A 20,559-nucleotide genomic window follows, 5' to 3' on the forward strand; every position below is an offset into this window, starting at 1 on the left:
TGAAAGATGTGAGTAAAAATAATTGGTTTGTCTTTTACCATTTACCATCCTAATAATGTGGTCATAAATATTGCATTAATTTGTGTAGGTAAGGCAGAAGGTATTGAAGGATATCACAGTGAAATAGGACAAAATTTGAAATATTTCAAAACTTGTTGGGAACTACTGTCCATGTTGTTCCTCAATGGCAACATTTAAGATTTGGAAGAAAATGAAGGGTAGAGTCACTTGGCCATTGCATGAATGGTACAGTGCATAAGAAACTACTTAGAAGTTCATTTTTTAGTCACTTTTGGGTTCACTGTATATTACAAATTAATAGCAGTCACAAAAATATTTTAAATTAGAAACACACAAGTTGTGAAGTCTAGAAAACAGGTTGGGGGAGATGAAGTCGTTAGGGAGTTGTATCTGAAGTCACAGGCTGATGCTACTGGAACTTGTGGGAGATTGAACCTTTGGTTTAGTGGGTGCTGCTTGGTGCCATCCCATCCCATTGTTATTGCTTGGAGCTAGATGATTTCCATCACTTCCAGTAAGTGGAAAAAAATGTTTGAAAAATTCCTAATGAAATTACTTACTTAGGCCAAGTGTAGGATATTTTTGATTCGTGTTCTTTCACAATTAAATGCACATTTAGTATGTATGTTTTTCCAGTACAACATTTTGAGTCGTTTGTCATGTTAATAAATTATTGTGTGGAGAGGTCTTTTTGTGAATAAACAGGCCTTTTTTTTTTTTGCCCTGATAATGCCATAGTGGAAAAGAGAATTACCTGTGCAGAACGTGTACTTTCTTTACAAAAAACTAATCGCCTATCTTGTATCTACTGAGTGATTTCAATGAAAAGTGTTAAATTACTGGATGCCAGACTCTGAAGAGAGTTGATATATAGACAAGAAAACTAATCTTACTACAAAGAGCATGTTGAATGTCCATAATTGCCATCTATGAAGTACACAAGCTGATGTAGCACAGCTGGAAGTGATACTTGGTTTAACAGTAAAATGAACTTTCTGACATTGGAACAGTTGTCATATCACCAGCTTTCACTATAATTTACATGTGTTTTCCTTTTTTCCAGTCAGAAGGTGGCTTAGTTTGCTTTGTTTAATGATTAGAGATGAACAAACAATGCATTCACGAACATGTATATTTTAAAGAATAAAGGCATACAGAATGTAATAGTACAGAAGAAAAACTCATGAAAAATGTTGAAAATGGATTTTTAAGTTGCCACTTTCACCGAACCTGCTGCAAAGGGTTAGGAGCCTTAACTTTCTGATATGAATCCATTCTTCATTATGTGAATCCATCAGGGACAATAGAAATATCTGCTGCAAGATCTCCCCTTCTCCCATAACGTAAAGCTTTCATTACACAAAGAGGTTTGGAATACAATATCAATTATCTGTTTTGCTGTCTCTGAAGCACAGCTGAAGATAAGGGCACCAGAAGGCCAGATTTTTTTTCTTTGTCTTTAAATGATGGGTGCTTCCATCCTTCAGGGTCCAAATTAAACAAGTTGTGCAATATAATTCCATTTCCAGAGAACAGTTTGTCAAAGCATGAAAACCAGGCTCTTTTTGCAGTTGCAAAATATGCTGATGGTAACTTCTCTCAGAATACTCAATGCCATGCTATTTTAGGGACCTGGGAAAGTTAATTTTTTTAAAAGTATCTTTTGAATTCAAAGTGATTATAAACAAGGGTTGGGGGGGTGGGGCGGGACAGGGGAGGGACACACCTGACATTTTTCTGTCCTTTTATATTAAAAGGAGAAAAAAATTTGCGTTAAGAATGAAAGAAATTCTTAATTTGCATCAAAAATTACTGACATGGTAAGGTCCGTCAAATAGTAGAACTTTAAGTTAGCTTATATTATTCCTAGGTATTGACCTGGCAGATAATTTGTTTATCATTTGAAATGCAGGAGACTGTGATATCTGCAGAATGTATTGTTAGTAGCTATAGATTTGTGCTGCTTAAAGCTTGCCAATATAACACCTTGCCTTTACAGAAAATCTGGGGCCATAATTACCTGAAACTTTAATTTCTCTGTGCATTAAGGTGAGGTTTTTCTCTCCTTTTCTTAGGAAGATACACATCTGAGAGTGATGTATGGAGCTTTGGAATCCTTTTGTGGGAGACCTTCAGTTTAGGAGTATGTCCGTACCCTGGAATGACCAACCAACAAGCACGAGAACAAGTTGAGAAAGGTAGTTACTCGTAGGGAGTGAAAGAAATCCTGTATAGATTCATAAGGATGTAGTATATACAGTACAAAACAGCAAAGAAATAATGCGTGAATTATCCAGCAACTTTAGCAAAAGTACTGTGACATTTTTAATGCTGAATCTAGCTATCTAGGAGGAGTAGTGTGATATATAGGCTTCTTGAAAAAAGGAATATACTGACCAGTGACTTAAAGGACAGAAGACTTAAAGCATGCTGACTTTCTTTGTTGCAAAACTAAAAGGTGAGATGGAGAGGAGGGATTTACTGCTGTGCAAAGCAAGGGCTTGACCAGAATGAATTACTTAAGATTATGCTAATGCAGGTATAAATATTCTAAAGAGCCAGAAGAAAAAATGTGTATCATTCCATCTTCTCTATTAAAGCATTTCAGACAAAGATTTAGCAATTATGATGGAGAATGGTAAGGTAGTTGAGCGCTGAAAGCCACATTTTTCTTTTACAGAATAATCAAAAGGCTTTTATTTAAAGTAGCAAGTAACTGTGAGAGGATTTCAGGATTTATTGATTTATTTGCATCAAATATATAGTGGCATTTCAGAACTGTTCCTCCTATACAGAGAACTACTGTGTAATTCTTAAACAGGTTCTAAGCTAGTAAAACTGCTAAATTATTTACAAAAAAAAAAAAAAAAAGACAACCAGTTTGCTGATTTATACAGATTGCCAGTATTTGTTACACACACTGTAGATGACCATCAGAGTTTCTTAAAAGGCCAAATCAAAAAATCCAGTGTTCTCTACAGCAGAGGAGTGCTTGTAAAAACAAGTCGTACTACTTCAGGACCGAGATTCTGTTTTAATCCACTGAGAATAATAATCTCTTGAAATTGATAAAATTCAAAGATTTAGAAGTATGCTTATCCATTTTCAGCTGTGTGGGGAAAAGAGTCCCACTGGACCATCAGTGATTCCTTTTCTTTTTTTCTTTAAATGGAGTTTTCATTTCTTTTACCAGCCTGTTTTCTTGGGGTATGGTATGTAATAGGTCTCTCATTAGGATAGTCGGCTAAGACACTCCAGATTCTCTTCCTGATCTTATCTCTGTTAATCAGTTAGAGCCTTCAGTGAATTTAGTCACTTGAATGCTTGCTTTAAACCAAGATAATTTCAATTCTAAATAACTATATAGAATCACTTCACTTTAATGACAAAAAATGCTTGCTGCTGTCACTGTTTTTAAGGAGTAGTTTCTAGAGGAAACCTTGTATATGAAAAGATTTTTAAATTGTTTCGTATTATTTTGTCTGTAAGTGTCCTAGAGCTCAGTCATTCTCCTTTACATTACATACATTAATCCAGCCCCCATTTCCAAGACTTACCTTTTGTATGAGCCAGTGTCATTTATACTCTGTTTTTACAAGACAGATACAGAGACCTGTGCAGAAAGTCTGGAGTCACAGAGCTGCATTTAGCTGTGGAGTCCTATGTGCCGGCTGGCTTTATTGCCCTCTGCCTGTCGTTTGCTAAGAGAGCTACATGTGGTAAACAGAGTCACAGAGTGGCTGAGGTCTGTGAGGACCTCTGGAGGTCGTCTGGTTCGACCCTAGTGTTCAAGCAGGGCCATCTAGAAAGAGGTACCCAGGGCCATTCCCAGACAGCTCTTGCATATCTCCAAGGTTGGAGACTACCACCTCTGTGGGCAATCTGTGCCAGTGCTCTGTCACTCTCAGAGTGCACAAGTGTTTCCTGGTGTTCAGAGGGACCTCCAGTGTTTCCCTGGGTGCCCATTGCCTCTGGCCCTGGCACTGGGCACCACTGAAAAGAGCCTGGCTGTGTCTTTGCACCCTCCCTGCGGGTATTTATATACACTGATGAGATCCCCCTGAGCCTGCTCTTCTCCAGGCTGAACAGCACCAGCTCTCTCAGCCTTTCCTCGTGTGAGAGTTGCTCCAATTCTTTCATCGTATTGGTGGCCCTTTATAGGATTCTCTCCAGTATGTCTATGACTCTTTTGTACTGGGGAGTGCAGCACTGGACACAGTACTCCAGGTGTGGCCTCACCAGAACTGAACAGAGGGGACAGATCATCTCTGTCAACCCGCTGGCAACACTTCTTATACAGCCAGGGGTACAATTAGCCTTCTTTGCTGCAAGGCCACATTGATGGTGCATGTTCAACCCTTGGTGTCCACCGGGATCCTCAGGCCCCCTTCTGCCAAGCTGCTTTCCATCTGCATGGCCCCCAGCACCTACTGGTGCCTGGGGTTGTTCCTCCCCAGGTGGTGGACTTTGCACTTCCCTTTGTTGAACTGCACAAGGTTCCTGTCAGCCCATTTCTACAGCCTGTCCAGGTCCCTCTGAAAGGCATGACCCACTGGTGTACAGACACTCCTCCAGTCTGGTGTCATCTGCAAACTTGCTGAGGTGCACTCTGCCCCATTATCACGATCATTACTGAAGGTGTGAAACAGTATTGAACCCAGTATTGGCCCCTGGGGTACACCAATAGTTACCAGCCTCCAACCAGACTTTGGGCTACTGATCACTTCCCTCTGGGACCAGCCATTCAGCCCATTCTCAATCCACCTCACTGTTCATCCACCATACTGCTCATCCAGCCCAGAACTGAACAGTGTCTTTTTGAGGATTTTATTGGAGACAGTGTTGGAAGCCTTACTGAAGTCTTCTCATCTACCAGCCCAGTCATTTCATTGTAGAAGTTTCTCAAGCTGGTGGGGCATAACTTGCCCTTAGTGAATCCGTGCTGACTACTCCTGATGACTTGCTTGTCCTTCATGTCATAGAAGACCTTGTGTCTGGAAATCATTTCCAGGATTAGCTGCTCCATCATGCCACCACGACTCAAGGTGTGGCTGACCAGCATGCAGTTCCCTGGGTGGCATTTGCTTCACTCCAGTCTTCAGGCACTTCTCCCAGTCACCAGGATGGATGAAAGATTCTTGAGAGTGGCCTTGCAGTGACATCAGCCAACTCCCTCAGCACTTGTGGGTGCATCCCATCAGGGTCCTTGGATTTACGCAAATCCTTTTCGCTTAAGTATTCCCTGACCAGATCCTCTTCCACCAAGCCCACGTCTTCCTTGCTGCAGATGTTCTGCCTGGTCTGTGGGGCCTGGGATTCCTGAAGGCAGGTCTTGCTGGTTAAGGCTGAGGCAAAGAAGGCATTCAGTATGTCAGCCTTTTCCATGGCAGTTGTCTCCAGGTGCCTTACATCGTTCAGCAGTGGGCCCACATTTTACCTTCCATTTGTCACCTACATTCTTTTTCTTGTCTTTGACATCCCTGACCAGATTCAATCCCATTTGGGATTTAGCTTTCTTAACTTCATCCCTGGATGCACAGACAGTGCTTCTGTATTCCTCCCGCATTACCTGGTTTATGTTTGAATTTGTCTAGGAGTTCCTTGTTCATCCATGCTGTCCTGGTGGTTTGGCCAACTTCTGACTCATTCGGAAGTTGCCTTTATTGCTGTGAGTACCTGTCTTTGGCCCAGGGTATGGATAATATGCTGAAACAGCCACTTATCTGTGGCTTCTGAATAATTAGCTGCTAATTTATTTAACTGATTGTTCATTCTCCTGCTCATCACCAAGTCAGAGATCACCTTCAGCTGGTGGCAGTAGAGAGGTGTGGAAGGCCACTGCCTATCTAAGCAACCCAGAATAATAAGAGTTAAGATGATGGGAAAATATAAAATTTAAGAAAACGGGGAGGAAAAATAAATGGGTAAAGTGCAGGTGGGAAGGGAACTTCTTAAGGAGACCAAAAAAGGAAGAGACATGAGAATAAAACTTGATCCACCCTGAAAAAGCCAAGAAGTATACTCCCATCGTTATTGTTGATTTCCTGGGGGGTGGGGTGTGGGGTGGCAGGGGTCGGGGGGGTGGCAGAACACAATTAAAACCTAAAGAGTAGCTACTTTTTAAGATACAGGAAACAAACCTACACAGGTTGCTACCCTTAGGGGTGAGAAGCATACGGATAATTTACCATGCCCAATCTAAATGCCATTGGTACCTGAGCTTTGATTAGTTTAATAATTATCTGTCTTGTATAGGTTATATATTGAAGGCTTTCCTCATATACCCTGAAAATCTTTTTTAGTGCAATGATCTTGAACTTCACTTGTTTCCTTTTTGGTTTGTCAATATGCATCAGTTTTCAATGCTAAACATTTTCCCCCTTTGTTTTGTGTACCAGGCTACCGAATGTCAACACCACAAAAATGTCCAGAAGAAATATATAAAATAATGCAGAGGTGCTGGGACTACAAACCAGAAAACCGGCCAAAATTCAGTGAGATTCAGAAAGAGCTGTCTTCAATCAAAAAAAAAGTGACATAGTGATACACAAGTGCCAAACTCAATATGTGGGACTTTATTTTCCAGTGAAATAATTTTTTCCCTTCAAACACTATGCATTTATACAACATTATTTGCAATATTCTTCTAGGGTTACTTTGAAATTATTTGGGTTTTATATATATGTGTATCATCTTCAGTGATGTCTGCACCTGCATTAAAGACATATACTGCAAAATGCTATATATCCAGTCACAGTAATATTGTCATTTAGGTTACATGTAAATAGAAGAGCATATAGGATAGATATAAGGGACTGTGGCTTCTGTCTGTTTTACGGGAAGTAACTACTAGTGACATTTCTCAGAGGTTTGCTACTTTAAGCTGTGTTCTCACTCTGCTGTCCCTGCCCTGTATGTCAACACCAGCAGCACTCTAAAGGGGTGACTGTCATACATGTTGGCCTTAAAACTGAAGACAGTTTTGACAACTATTTTATCTAGAAACTTTTCTATTTTTAAAATTCGTTCTGCAACTGATATTTTTAGTGACACTTTGATTTAAGGATGAAGGTCAGATTCTGGATGCAAATCTGCTTACTGAATGGTGAAATCCAGAATTTTCTTTTGTAGAAAATTGAATTTCTTGTGCATTTATTACCATACTGTAGTAAATATTTCTGACTTCTGATGTGATTTACTTAAGCCACGCCTTTTCTTCCTACAAAGCCATCAGAATTCAGCAATATGTGTCCTTTACAATGACCTATATTTAAGAAACAAAAACCCCAATACGAAGTCTACTGCACATGTTAAGAAATACTGCAGGATATCTGCCTTCCAAAGAATATGTAAAAGCAGTAGGCCTACAGAAAAAGTGTTGCTAATGATAGCAGCAGATATATATCATTGATCTTAGAGGAGTTAAAGAATGTGAATTGCTGGATTTGCTTTTGATCTTGATTTTTTTCCTTAAATTGGTAATAATTCTCAGAATGCAGATGTAGCCTACAAAAGTTTATGCTAAGCAAAGGTACATTCTGTGCATAGTGTCCAAAGGAAAATACTACTTCTGTATGGCGTAAGGAAATTGTTCAAGCAACCAACATAAAGAAAGACGTTTAAAGCCTCTGACAGGCTGAGCAAGGCAGACTAGAAATGCTAACCTTCTATTCTAACTTTTTTAAATCATTGCAGTCAGATTTCAAAAGTCTGGGGACCACTAAGTTTTAAATGCCATGAGGAATAAAAGCCTTGTATGTGTGTATACATACATACGTATATGTGTATATATATATATAAAATACTCTGCCAGAAAGAATAAAAACTTACTAGAGAAGGGAGAGAGTAAAGGCACAGTTTGCTATGGTGGCTCTGGGTCCTCTTTGCAGCTGGAATTATTTTCTAGGGCTCTGCACAGAAACAGGAACAAATTACAGTATCCTGGTCTGAGTCTCAAGGTTAAGGTGCTTAAAATTTTTCTAAGATTTAACTAAAGGTTTTTTGATCAAGGGATGCCAGTTGCTGCTAATGGAAATAACAAACAGGGACTGTAAGTAACACAGCATCTGGAATGTTAATTAGCCCTGTATTCTATTGTTAAAGTGGGATTGAGATGTAGTGAAGTCAGTGGCTACATTACATTTTTTCTTCTTAAGTTAAGGTGACTTTTCTCTTGTCCACAATATTCTTGCCCTCTGAAGTGTATTTATATTAGTACTGAGTGGTAATGTTTAAGGGCTCTGTGTGACCAAAATATGTGTAGTCTAGAAGAGTTTGTCTGTTACATTGGCGTTAGTGTCCAAATAAAAAATGAATGATCATGCTGGAGCATGTCACCTGAATTTGAGGTGGAGCTGTCGACATCCAGCTATAGGGAATGATGAGTGTTTCTTGCATTTCTTAAGTCATTTTTTTCTTGGAGCTAAGGAAGCATATACATACCCGTGAAGGTGTAGTGCTTGGAAAACTTGGTGGCATAAACTTCCTTACAAGCTTACTGGATATATTTACTTAGTTCTGTACTTCCAAGTAGCCCAAAGATATTTTTCAAGAGTAATGGGAAACATTCTTGTTCATTTGCATGCTTTTAAGTAGTTCACAAAGTTTGTGCCTTAATTTGCTAGTAAGCTAATGCAAATGCAAGTGTACTAAGATTTAAAGAACATTCCACAGTTATTTGGAAAAATTCAAGACTCATCCAACCGCAGGTCCTTATGTATGCATCGCTAAAACCTGCAAGTGAGGATAAAGGTGTCTCCTCTGTCAGCATTCATAGCTTCTCTGGAGAGTTAATATATTCTTCTTCTATGAAAGAGATTAACTGTTTCTTCGCTGTGTGCCCTCTTGACAGCAAAGAAATACTGTTTTATTTTTATAAAATAAAATACTGTTTTATTTGTCTTAATTAACCAGTCACCATCCTGACTCTCACATAAAGATAAAAATTGTACTCATATTTTATTCTGAAATTGTAATTCATATCACACTTTGTTTAAATTTAGAGACTTTTTAATACATGGGATTTCTAAAGCAGCAAGAAAGTTTATTATTATTCCTGAAGTAAGCATCAGTTTAGTTAAAAAATAATAACTCTGGGAGAATACCAGAATGAGTTTATAGTTACAGAATGAATTTAAACACATGTACATGTTTCTTCAATTATTTAAACTGTTTTCTTATCATTGATTCGACATTTTCTGGCAGAACTTGTTCATCATGTCTCATTTGTAATTATTGCAATTACACAGTTTAGGAAGTGGAATCCATACATACAGATATTGGGTTTTAAGTTTTTGTAGACTTCCCACAGACAAACCTGCCACATAACAAAATTTAAAGGAAAAAATGCAGTATTCAAGAACCAAAGCTGCCATATCTGCTTTCTGTGGACTTTTGATGACTTAGTCTTGCATTCTTTATAGGTTAGCCAGACACTGGTCATTTGGGTCATGTACTGTGTTTATCCTAGAGAACTTACAAAATAGTTAACTTACTCTCTTTTGTAAGTGTGATGTTTCGGGTAGGTTCTTACCCTGGCAGTGTCCCAGCTAGGGGGACCCTGAGGGAATCCTGAATTTTTTACATTGTTAAATGGGAGAAACTCTGAATACTATTAAGGGTCAGGTTGAAATATCTCAGCCTGTTACACAAGATGGAATTCAACAGGTTATCTGTTATTTTCGTCCTTTTCCAAGAAATTGCATTCATCATTTTAAGAAAGATTGTTTTGAGGGCAAAAAATGCATACTTAGTTTGTTTTCGGTGGAAATTAAGTACATATATTAGCTTCAGAGTTCCATCGTTGGTGAAAACATGACGATTCTGAAGCTTTTCAATTTTATGGAAAGTAAAATAGTGAAAAATGTCTTGTCTGAAAACAAACCTTGCTTCAGCAAAGTGTGATCTTTTAAAGTCAGCATCCCACCAAGACATTCTCTTTGAAACGTACATTTTCATTAGTTTCTCATGAAACCAATGAACTAGTTTTTCTTTTAGCAACTACAGTTATATTGCATTTCTTCTTAACAAAAATCTGCGTTTTTGCAGAGTTGCCTAATAATTTTGTTGGAAGTTTTTATTGGAACATATATCACCAGGAGGCTATCAGTAAGAACTGCAGTTTCTAAAATAAGCCTGATCTTACTGATGAGAAGCAGAAAAATGGTCAAAGAATTACTAGGTTATTCACACTGAAGTATTTTTTCATCCGTGTCTTTGACCACTTGTTATGCTTACTCAAGTCCTACAAGCACATTGCTAAAACTTACTGCACTTCACTAAAACTATAAAGTTATCCATTTCTTATCTTTTGTAACTCTTTTGTTATCCCTTTTGCACCCATTGTAAAGATACTAAAGAAAAAACACTTTCCTGAGGTTACAGAGTAACCAACTCTCAGAAGCATTTAAAAAATGTCTCCCTGCTCCCCAGATTGTCCTAGTGTGCTGCTGCACAGATACTAACACTAGTGATTAACTACTAGCCTTGTTGCCATTATTCTCACTGTCTCACATCCTCTCAATGGCAATGCCATTGACGCACTTGAGACAGTGCAATATTTGAAGAGATGAGTTAGTGTATAAATAGGGTCATCAAACATGGTACTCAAGAGCAGTAGTTCTCAAAACGGCTGGTTGTCACAAATAATGATAGTATTATAAAGATGGAATAAAAAGAAAGAGGCTAATTGAGAGAATCCGCTTCCTCTAACAGCTGTCTTGTCTGTAGGCAATAGAAATGTCTTGTATGCCAGTGCAATTGGATTTGTAATATACTTATGACTGAGCATAAAATAGTTTGCTATTAAAAGAAGAGTTCACCATTTTATTTTTTTCTTAAAGCACAGAAGGACATGATATTATTGGAAGCATTCTTGCTAGGGAAGTCAGGATATATGGAGGGAAGAATACCCATACTACCAACCAAGGTACATATTTTTTCTCCCTAGAATCGTATTCATGCAGTCCTTCACTTTCAGGACTTTAGAAAGTCCTTCCAGGAGTACAGGACTTTAATTCGTGATTAGAAAGTACAGGGCACGTCCAGTATTCCTGAAGTTCCAAACAACCATGAGTTTTCAAGAGTGACCTGCTAAATTTGGAACGTCAAGTCTATTAAAAATGTTTTCTTCTAGTTTCCTTCTGCAGATTTACTGTAAAAAAAAGCAGTCCTTAAACAGTCATCAGTAACAACTTACAAGAAAAATCCATCAACCTCAGAAACCTATCAAGCTTCTTTAAGAGTAACTTCAGTAAAGAATATTTTTTTGTACTCTTGTAGTAGAAGTCCGTCAGGATAGCTTTCCGGGGCGGGGGGAGTGGAACTTAACAATCCAAAAGCTCCAAGTTGAAGCAGAAGAATTCTTTCGCTTGTCATTCTCAACAGTCTTTCAAGTATTGTCAGATAATGCACCTGTGATTCCCAGCTCTTTTCAGAATTGCATATTAGTGCACTACTAACACCCTACTTTACTTTTAGACCAAGGAAGGGAAGACTCTTTCATTGAAAAGTTCAGCAAGTTCTGCCTGGTGGCTCCCACATTTTCCTCAGTTTCCACATTCAGTTATCAGTGTCATTGTGTTCGTTCTAATAAGTATCCCATAGAACAGGAGCTGGAAGCTAGATACTGTCTTCAAATCAGCAGCTAATCCCCCAAAATTTCACAGTTTTGACTCTAGAAGCCGACTTGGTTTTGGTTCTCTGTCAAATAAGCAAAAGCAATTTCTGTATTTCAGCCTTACTAGTAATCTATAAAATGGGAATGGTCATAGATATATTTACTGTTATTTCCAAGGGAATGCTATCTACACCCATAACTGTAATTTACCCGTATGTCCCTTTTTGACCATCTGTCTCCTCTTTGACATAAAATTCTAACTGGAATGTATGTCCAGGTATGGAACTTGGGTATTAATTCTGAGCTGTTTAATTTTCAGGAAGTTGTATATTATTAGCTGCTTTAGAACACCATTTTCTCAGATGTCATCTAGGCAGGACTTAATTTAGAATTGCCAGATGGTTTGGGGTTTTTTTGTGAGATGAAGGACTAGTTAGATGATTGCTAGCTACATGCATTGCTGTTTTGCAGCTGGTTCAGATTACAGCTGTGAGAGGGTAGTTCATGTATAGATCTGATTATGGATGCCTTCTCTAAATCAAAAACTGTTAGCCATACTTCCAAAAAATGGATAAAGCCCTTCAATAAAGTTGACTATGGTCATACAGTGAAAACACAGAAGAGCCATGAACTACAGTCTTTCTTCCTTTACCGTCGCAGAACTGAATGTTTTATAAATAAAACTTGCAATAACTGGCTTTGTGTTTATAGGTAAATATGCCCTGTGAACAGGTATGATAACCTAGGACACATATTGCTACCAGCAAAGAAGTCTTGGAAAAAAGTGGTCCTAGATTGCTACTATTTCAAACTGTCCGTCTGATTTTAGAACTACAAATGTTCATAGATGAGTACATAACAAGTTTTGTGATTATGGTAAGAGGCAGCGCATGCTTCTCCATTGAAACCCTTTGTCAATTTAAAGCAGGTATGCTTTTTAAAAGAAAAATCAGGTTGATCAGCAATTCCTTCTAGATTACACACATTCAAAGTACGAGCCAGAAACATCCACCACTAACAAAAGGAAGAGCCACACTACCGTCTTTAAATACAGTCAGCACAGTCTTTCTCAACATATAAAGAATTCTGTAATTGTTAAATGCAGTAGTAGTACAAAATCCTTGGATTACTGAAATGTAAACAGCTTCACTGATCTTTTGATTAATTTCTTAAAGAATATTTCTGCTCTTTATAAAAGGCTGCGGTAGGCTTACAGTTCTAGCTGAGCTCTGCTGTAACGATCTGGCCTGTTGCATCTCAGACATTTACTAATTTTTATGGCTCCACATACTGCAAATGGTGCCCTTTCACATACTTCAAAAAAGTTACTGATGTGACAGAAAAGTTCAAATATATCCCTGCTTTAGTTTGACTCAGAAATACTGTAGTGCTTTAAACCCTGATAACTGTGGCAATGGATTTGTATGAAAATTGAAGTGACCATGAATCAAGGTGATGCACACTTTTCAAATCACATTTTTAGTCAAGTTAAAACCCCTAAATATATTGTGAATTGTCCACATTGCAAAAGACATCAGAAAAACAACATTCCTGACAGCCTAGTTTACAATACAGAGCATGCCATGCCTACTATGGAACAATGTAAAGCTAAATACACTCCTTGAAAAAGGAAGACTTTTGCTGTCAGCCCAGTTACAAACAATGGCTTTAAAATTAACAGCAGTGACTTAATTCCAGCAAAGCTTCGTTGTAAGCTTCCTTCTTAACAGACCTTTCCAGTGTTAATTTCATTATTGTCATCCATTTTGCTTTTAGAAATTTGACTTCTGTTTATCATACAACAGTTACTTGTAGTGGTAATTATATCACCACCACCACCACGAAGTGCTGAGACTTGCAAATTCAGAAGATAAGCGTTGCTAAGTCAATAGAAGTCTACAGGGAACTGATCTTTCACTAGGTGTCATGAGTTGCAAAGACGTAATGCATTTCAAGTATCACTGAAGTAATGGTTTCAATTAAAAACTGTTATACAGTAAGCACAATAGTTTTCCTTGCTTAAGGTATCTCGTCCATAGTAATGTTTCCAGTTGACTAGAACTCAACAGGAAGGTAGAACTGTACCTTCCTTCCTCTCTAGTTTCTCAGGGAAGGGAACTGTTGAGTTCAAATAGCCAGTTCAGGTGCTGTCAGCAGTTCTGATAGGTAGAGCGCATGTAGCCAGGATGCCATAGAGAAGGTCTTGCAGTCTGCATGGCCCCTTTTTATAATACACCTGTGGTTGCTACAAGTCACTAATAAATACAGTGCACTGGGGAGTGGAATTTTGCTGTATCTCTGAGCGTGGCCAATTCCTTAAATCACCTGAAGTTGTAGTGCATAAGGAGAAATAGTGACATTTTTTTCTTTGTCACAAAATGCACAAATGCAATCTACAGTGGGAAGAGTCTGCATTATTTCCTTCCTTCCTTCCACCTCCTACTTGGTTGTGTCACAGATTCAAAGTCTTCAATAGACAGGACAACTAGAAGAAACGTAACTGTGCGGTTCATTGTATCGTTATCTGATCTGATCAATGGACAAGTTGATTTTTCCACCAAGCTTCCCAACCTAGTTTTCTCTGAGATGCTAAAAATCATGCAATAGGAAAAAAATCATGATACAGGCTCATCACAGAGGACACAAAAGGCAGGCAGGCTCCTACAAAGAAATTCTGAGGACTGAAAGACAACAATAAACACCTGTCTTGTCCCTTCTGTGTAATTGTATACATGTTCAAATTACTTCCAGGGATGAAACTTCCAATTAAGGTTAGTGAGACTACTGTTTTTTCAGTTGCATGTGTTACTTTTCCTTTATGTAATTGTAGGCAGCTGGAGACAGAGGAGGTGTGTAAGGGAAGGAGGGAAGGTCGGTTCACTGATCTTCTGGCACATGCAAGACTTTTGACACCAGTAACCTTGAATGGGGCACAGATACTGTTTGCAAACATGTTTAGATTTCTCTTCACTTTTGTGCCAAAGTACGCACCAGCAAGTTTAATATCAGGTAAAGCACCTTTTATACTCTTTCTTGTTTAAAAATAATATATTTGTGAAACAGATCGATAATACATAACACTGGAAATGGGTGCATCTTCCCAAAACTACACATGTAAAAAAAAAAAAAAAAAGGAAATAATGCTTGTGAGTTTAAGCAAGTCTGAAAATGATAACTTTTAATACAGTTGCCGGTTGTCTGTCCTTTATAATTTTAAATAGATCTGCATTTTAACTTTATTTATTTGCCAATTTTTTATATACTTTAAAGTTACACTTCTGAACTCAAGCTAACTTTTTATTTTCCTAGGCTGTTACAAAACAGAATTTCAGTATTCTTGTAAACTGCAGACCTTTCTCAAGTAGTCCTTTGTCTTTTCCTATGGACCAGTTACCACTAATGAGTCTGCAGTCCCCTTTTTACTGTACTCTTCCAATAAATGTAAAATATTTGTATCAAGATGTCTCATTTTATTTGGTACTTACAGGTTGTGTTTATTCACTTGCTTCTGTAATCAAGTGGAATATGGACTCCAGCAGCATTGCTCTTAGGAGTAGCTACAATTCAAAATACTCATTTCACAAAGAAAAAGATCAATCTTACCAGGAATAGCTACAATTCAAAATTTCACAGAGGGAAAAAGAAATCTTATATGAATTTTTTTTTTTGACAACTTTGGGATAGTATCTGTGGATCCTCACTTAGAGTTTGGCTGTCACTTTTGTTTACCTTTTGTATTTCAGGAGGTATTGAAAGGAGTAACCTAGTGGGCAAAAGGGAAAGGACATGTTGAAACAGGCTGAGAACTTCACGGCTGGAGCTCTGCAGTTCTGAGGATGTTGCACCACACATTTCTCTTCAAGGCAAAGTTTTGTTGGGAGGCTAGGCACTGAAAAGCAAACACGCATATTCTATACTCCAACAGCAAAGCAAAACCTACAAGTTTTTCCAGTTAATCTAAAGACATATCCAAGCTCGATACTGTTTCTTTTAGATTATCTAGTGCTCTGTTCCCTTTATATTAAAAAAAAAATCATAATGCATTCTAAATACAAATTGCATTTTAAAGCAGATTGTTTAAAGCTACTTTATGATTTACTTTGAATGAAACCAGGCTCCATAATAATCGCCATTTTCACCACGCTTGGATGCAATTTCTTTGATTTCCATAATCCTTTCTCATATAAAGACTGTGATAACAAAATTACGACTGAGGTAAAAAATCAGCATTATTATGCCTTAAAAAATTTAAACGAATCTTTTGAGATCTCGTGGGTAATGTAAAGTATGAATACCCTATTGAAAGAATTCTTCTACAACCTTATGCTCCCTGCAGATGCACTTTGTTTTAACACCCAGTAGTGGGTAGAAAGAGAGGGTTTTGTGTACCTGCACCCTCACGCAGTGTTAAGCACACTGCATGCTGGCACAATAAAGCACACTGCGTGCTGGCACAGTACTGTGATTTGCAAGACTTGGTGCCTGACTGAAGAGGGAATTAGCAAAGAATCAGTTTTATGGCACTGGTTCATAAGTGGCACTGAGGTACCTGTTTTTTTGGTCACTTTTTTATTATTAAAATATTATTGTTCCCTCTTATAAACACTTCGAAGGAGTTTTCCCCACCATCTCCCAGCAATCGTGAATGGGAGAGGTGCAAGTCCAAACCTCATCCCCTGAATTTACCGGTGTGCACTGAAACAGAAGACAACACAGCGTGTTGCACGTAACTCTGGAACAATTCTGCTGAGAGACTAATTTATTAGCAGGATAATTTTAGAAAAGCTTACTGCAAGTAAATCTGTTCTGCTCAGTGATGCCTGGCCTCCAAATAATAAAAACATGTTGTTTGAAAATCTGCTACTGCCAAACATTGGGCAGCACAGGGTCATCAAATTCCCTCATTTGAAGTGTCACAGCAGTTAATTAGGAATGAGGCTAAAGAAAGGAGTCTTGAAGGTGATCGATGCCTGTGTGCAGTCCTGCATTTTTTACAGTTCAGAAGTAGATTTAAAAGACTTGGAGTTAAAAAAAATAAGTTGGTAACGCTTCTTCTCAGAAGATCCCAGAGGACATTAGGCACCCAAGGACCACTTTAAATGCAGATCACAGCATTTTCCTGCCTGGCTGACTTGTGACTCCTGACCTTGTAGGTACTGTACAGCTGGCAAAACTCTACACAGAAGACGTCTGGGCAAAGAAGTGCTGGATAGCAGTGCTTCCATCCAGCCAGTATTTTCTAATCACCCAATGTTTGCATGTCAAACCTAGAGCAGTTCTTTCTCTCTACAAGTGGCAGACGTACCTTGCTCTTAAAGCCATGTACTACAGGCAACAATCTTTTGCTGTTCAGGTACAAAACCTCCCTTGCAGTTTGACAGGAATACTGTTCTTGTTAAATGAGGGAGAGACGTTAGTCTTGCTCAGAAACACAGAAGGGGCTTGCAGCTGAGGACTCCAAGCAGAAGTACGTGCCTGCCTTCAGCCTGATGAAAGGGATTTGGGGAGTTAGTGGAAGAGCAGAGAGTGGGAGAGTTGTTTTTGGGAGTTGATTTTTTCCTTTCCAGCATATTGAATTTAGTGGCACACTGGGACTGCTGAGTTCCATGAATATTACTCCTAGGTACCTAAGTCTTCACCACCTCCACACTCTGGGAGCTTAACTCGGGCCAAGGACCATAGAGGGCTCGAAAGCCAACTATTCCCATATTTAAGATGTTTGGTGGATCTACCCTCCAAAATGAAACAGGTCTGAGGAAACCTGCTATAAGTCACATTTGCTCAGTGTGGAGCCCGAGGACATCAGACCATCACAGGTCACTGAGTATGAAGTTCCAGCAGTGCCAAAATTTTAAGTGTCTGATACGAAAATGCTTTGAAGGACTGTGTGGTCTCCCTCACACAAATTCACTGAGGCTACTCTGCAGCTAGATTTCAGTCCTCCTTAAATCATGTTCTCATCATAAGAAATGCAAAAAAACAGTAACATCACTGATAGAGTCTGAATTGCAGCTGTACACCGTTCACCTCAAAGGACATGGTACAGACAGCCACAGAGGAAACACAAGTCAATGACATGTGCACAAACCACTAACCCTGCAATGCACAGAGCCCTTTGTCAAGGCAGTTTCATCAGTATTCACCTCCTCCTCCATTCCCCCCCAGTTTCTTGCAAGTCTGCCACACTAAAAGCACTGCTGCTGAACAGTCTGCAGAAGTGCATCTGGACTGGAGAAATAGCTCTGTGTTGAGACACTGTGCTCTAATTTTCTGATGCATAAGCTCCCACAGCCTTCAGTGACCTAATACGCTGCAAAGAGAAGTCAGGGAAGAATAAAATCAAATACTAGCTAGCTTTGAATCCTCAAAAAACTGGACTGGCATTTGTCTGTTCTTTAATGGAAAGAAGCATGAGTCTTTGACACACATTTTCAACTCATGATGTATTAGCTCTCTGACAGCTGAAGGAAAAATGAGATTGTATTAGCAACAGCTGGAGTATATTGAAATATTTTTCTGCTTCCTCTTAGAAGCTTACATTGCTAAGTTTAACTCACTGAAGAGAAGCACAGAGAAGGATTAGTATGTTCATCCAATTACTAAAATTTAATCTGTGCAATCAATAGGTATGAAAGCCCATCCTGTTAACACTAACACATGGAAGTCACAGCCACTGTAAAGTTAAGCCCACACATACTAAGCTGTTCCATAAAAATTTTGACTCCTAAAGACCCTTGCTCATCTAAACTTACAGCCCCGCGGGTTCAAAAAAGCCTTTCCAATACTCCATAACCCTGAGTTTAAAGCGAAAAAAATGCAGTGACCTCAGTCTAGCTAGATCTAATTAGAGCACCTTCTAATATGAATAAGCTAAACAGGTAGTTTCCGTTTCACTCACAGTCATGGACCCAGAGGGTAAGGTCTCTTGATGTCTGGGCCTGACCAGGGGCCATTTTTGTGCTATGCCGCTGATGTATTGAGAGAGACCTTGACTTTCTGTCTTTCCCCAGACCTGACGCAGGGGGTGGGACATGGTAGAGCAGGCAGGGGTGGTCAAATCCACCTGAAGCCTGGGGTAAGACAGAAAGTCAGTCTCTCGATAAGTCACATAGCACAAAAATAAGGCTATTCAATAAAACACAGGTGCAAAACCATCAACCAACAAGTGATGTAAATGGGACAATTCCAAGTTTTTACCCATATATGGCTCAGTTACAGTCTAAACTACAGGCAAAGACTACATTTTACTTGACATGGGGACTGAAACCAAACTTCTTCCTTGCTGAGAAGCCTCAATGCTTGATTTTGCATTTGAAGCAGAAGTAAGCTCTTATATAAATCCAAATTTGCAGATTTAGTCATTGCATTTGACCTTACCCAGTCTACCACATGCAGATCTTCCACAAGTGGAGGTACAGGTCACCATCCAGGTTTTCATTCTTGGGCCCTCCCGGAGCTTCTGAGATGAGACATGTCCCTGTGTCTCTCACCATCAGGGCTAACCTCAGAGGTGTCTTCAGAGCACACCTCCTGAGCAAGCCTTATCCAAAACACAGCCAGGGCCACGACTTCTCTCTCCTGCTGCCACACGCATGGCCCAGTGTCACCCACTAGCTAGCTCCTGGCCTTCCCCTTAGGAAATCTCCCCTGATTGTGGAATGAGGGCTTGGGCATCCCATACTGTGGGGCCACCAACATCTCTCCCCAGCTGTGGACATGTGGGGACAAAGTTGCCAAGATGCAAAAATCCAGCCTGTTTCACACAGGAGTGTTCAGTGGGCTTAAAATCAAACGAACACAAAGCCCAGGATAAGAGTTGAGGAATATTTTCAGTGTGCTCATTTCAGGAGTTGGTGTGTTTTCAGAGCAGCTCTTTTCAGCACAAGTTGCAGCGGGTGCACCAGGGCAATGTCTTCCTCCTCTCTCAGTCCTCTCTTGGCATGAACATTAAAAGCAGGAGGAGCAAGCGAGCACTTCCATTACATCAGGTTAGAAGACTTTTAGAGTACTTCATCACAAACAGGTGACCCATGAACTTCAGGTAGGCTTGGATCAGCCAGAACAGGCTCAACCCCAAAACCTCTTTTTGTTTTTAAATACAGGAGAGCTTCCCAACCAGTCCCCTTTGCTGTCCCAGCAAGGCTTCTTACAGAAGAGAGACAGACTACCGTAAGAGACAGACTATTCTGATTTCTTGCTGTGATGTGTATAGCAGGATTCCTGCCTGATACCTACTTCAGCCAGCTCTCCCTCACACTCAGCAGCTCTGTCAAGCTTGGGATGCTTGGTTGTTTTTTTAACCACCAATAAAGTTTAAGGAGGAAATCCATGGAAACCCCCTGCTATTAGAAGCAATTGGCCAGCTTTGAAGCTGTCAGCCGTAGCTGCCTTTTGCCACAGTAGCTGAAATTTCAGGTATAAGTGATGCTTTTAACAGCCTCAAACAAAAAAATTCAATTGTTATTTGTACAAACTAGCATGTTTCATCTCCACTTTTCCTTTACAGGAAAGTAGGATTGCCTTGCATTCCAGGACAGAAAATAATTTCCATTGAACTTGTATCTGATGGGAACAGATTCACTGTATATGATAACAGATGTATATGATTCACTCTTCATACAGGAATTTATATGAGACTTCTGGGACAACAAATGCATTTTTCTGGCAAGTCAACATACTATGGTAACCAATTATGAGGTTTCCTGAATGAGCTGAGCAGTAGAGTGTTATCCACCAACACCCCCAAAACTCACCAGCTCCCGTCCCCAACAAGTACACTTGTAAGCGAACAGCCTGCCAAGCAGGGACTGAGTATGGCACAACAACCTCCTCCTTGTAACCACTTGACAGACTTAAATAAAATATTACAAAAAAAAAAAAAAAAAAAAAAAAAAAGATACCCTGGGCAAGGAACCTTTGAA

General features: G+C 39.3%; 1 protein-coding gene across 3 annotated transcripts in view; it reads left to right on the forward strand.

Annotated features, from left to right (window-relative positions):
- FER (FER tyrosine kinase) overlaps positions 1-8,111 on the forward strand; it is a 202,445-nt gene extending 194,334 nt beyond the window's left edge. For all 3 annotated transcript variants that reach the window (XM_080371961.1, XM_080371963.1, XM_080371962.1), the window contains 2 exons: positions 2,097-2,219; positions 6,420-8,111. In XM_080371961.1, the coding sequence (XP_080228087.1) occupies positions 2,097-2,219; positions 6,420-6,562 (266 nt within the window). In that variant the 3' untranslated portion in view covers positions 6,563-8,111. The remainder of the gene's footprint in view (positions 1-2,096; positions 2,220-6,419) is intronic.
- The last annotated feature ends 12,448 nt before the right edge of the window (positions 8,112-20,559 follow it).

Source organism: Falco punctatus (assembly GCF_963210335.1).
Source record: "Falco punctatus genome assembly, chromosome: Z".
NCBI classification, from domain to species: domain Eukaryota; kingdom Metazoa; phylum Chordata; class Aves; order Falconiformes; family Falconidae; genus Falco; species Falco punctatus.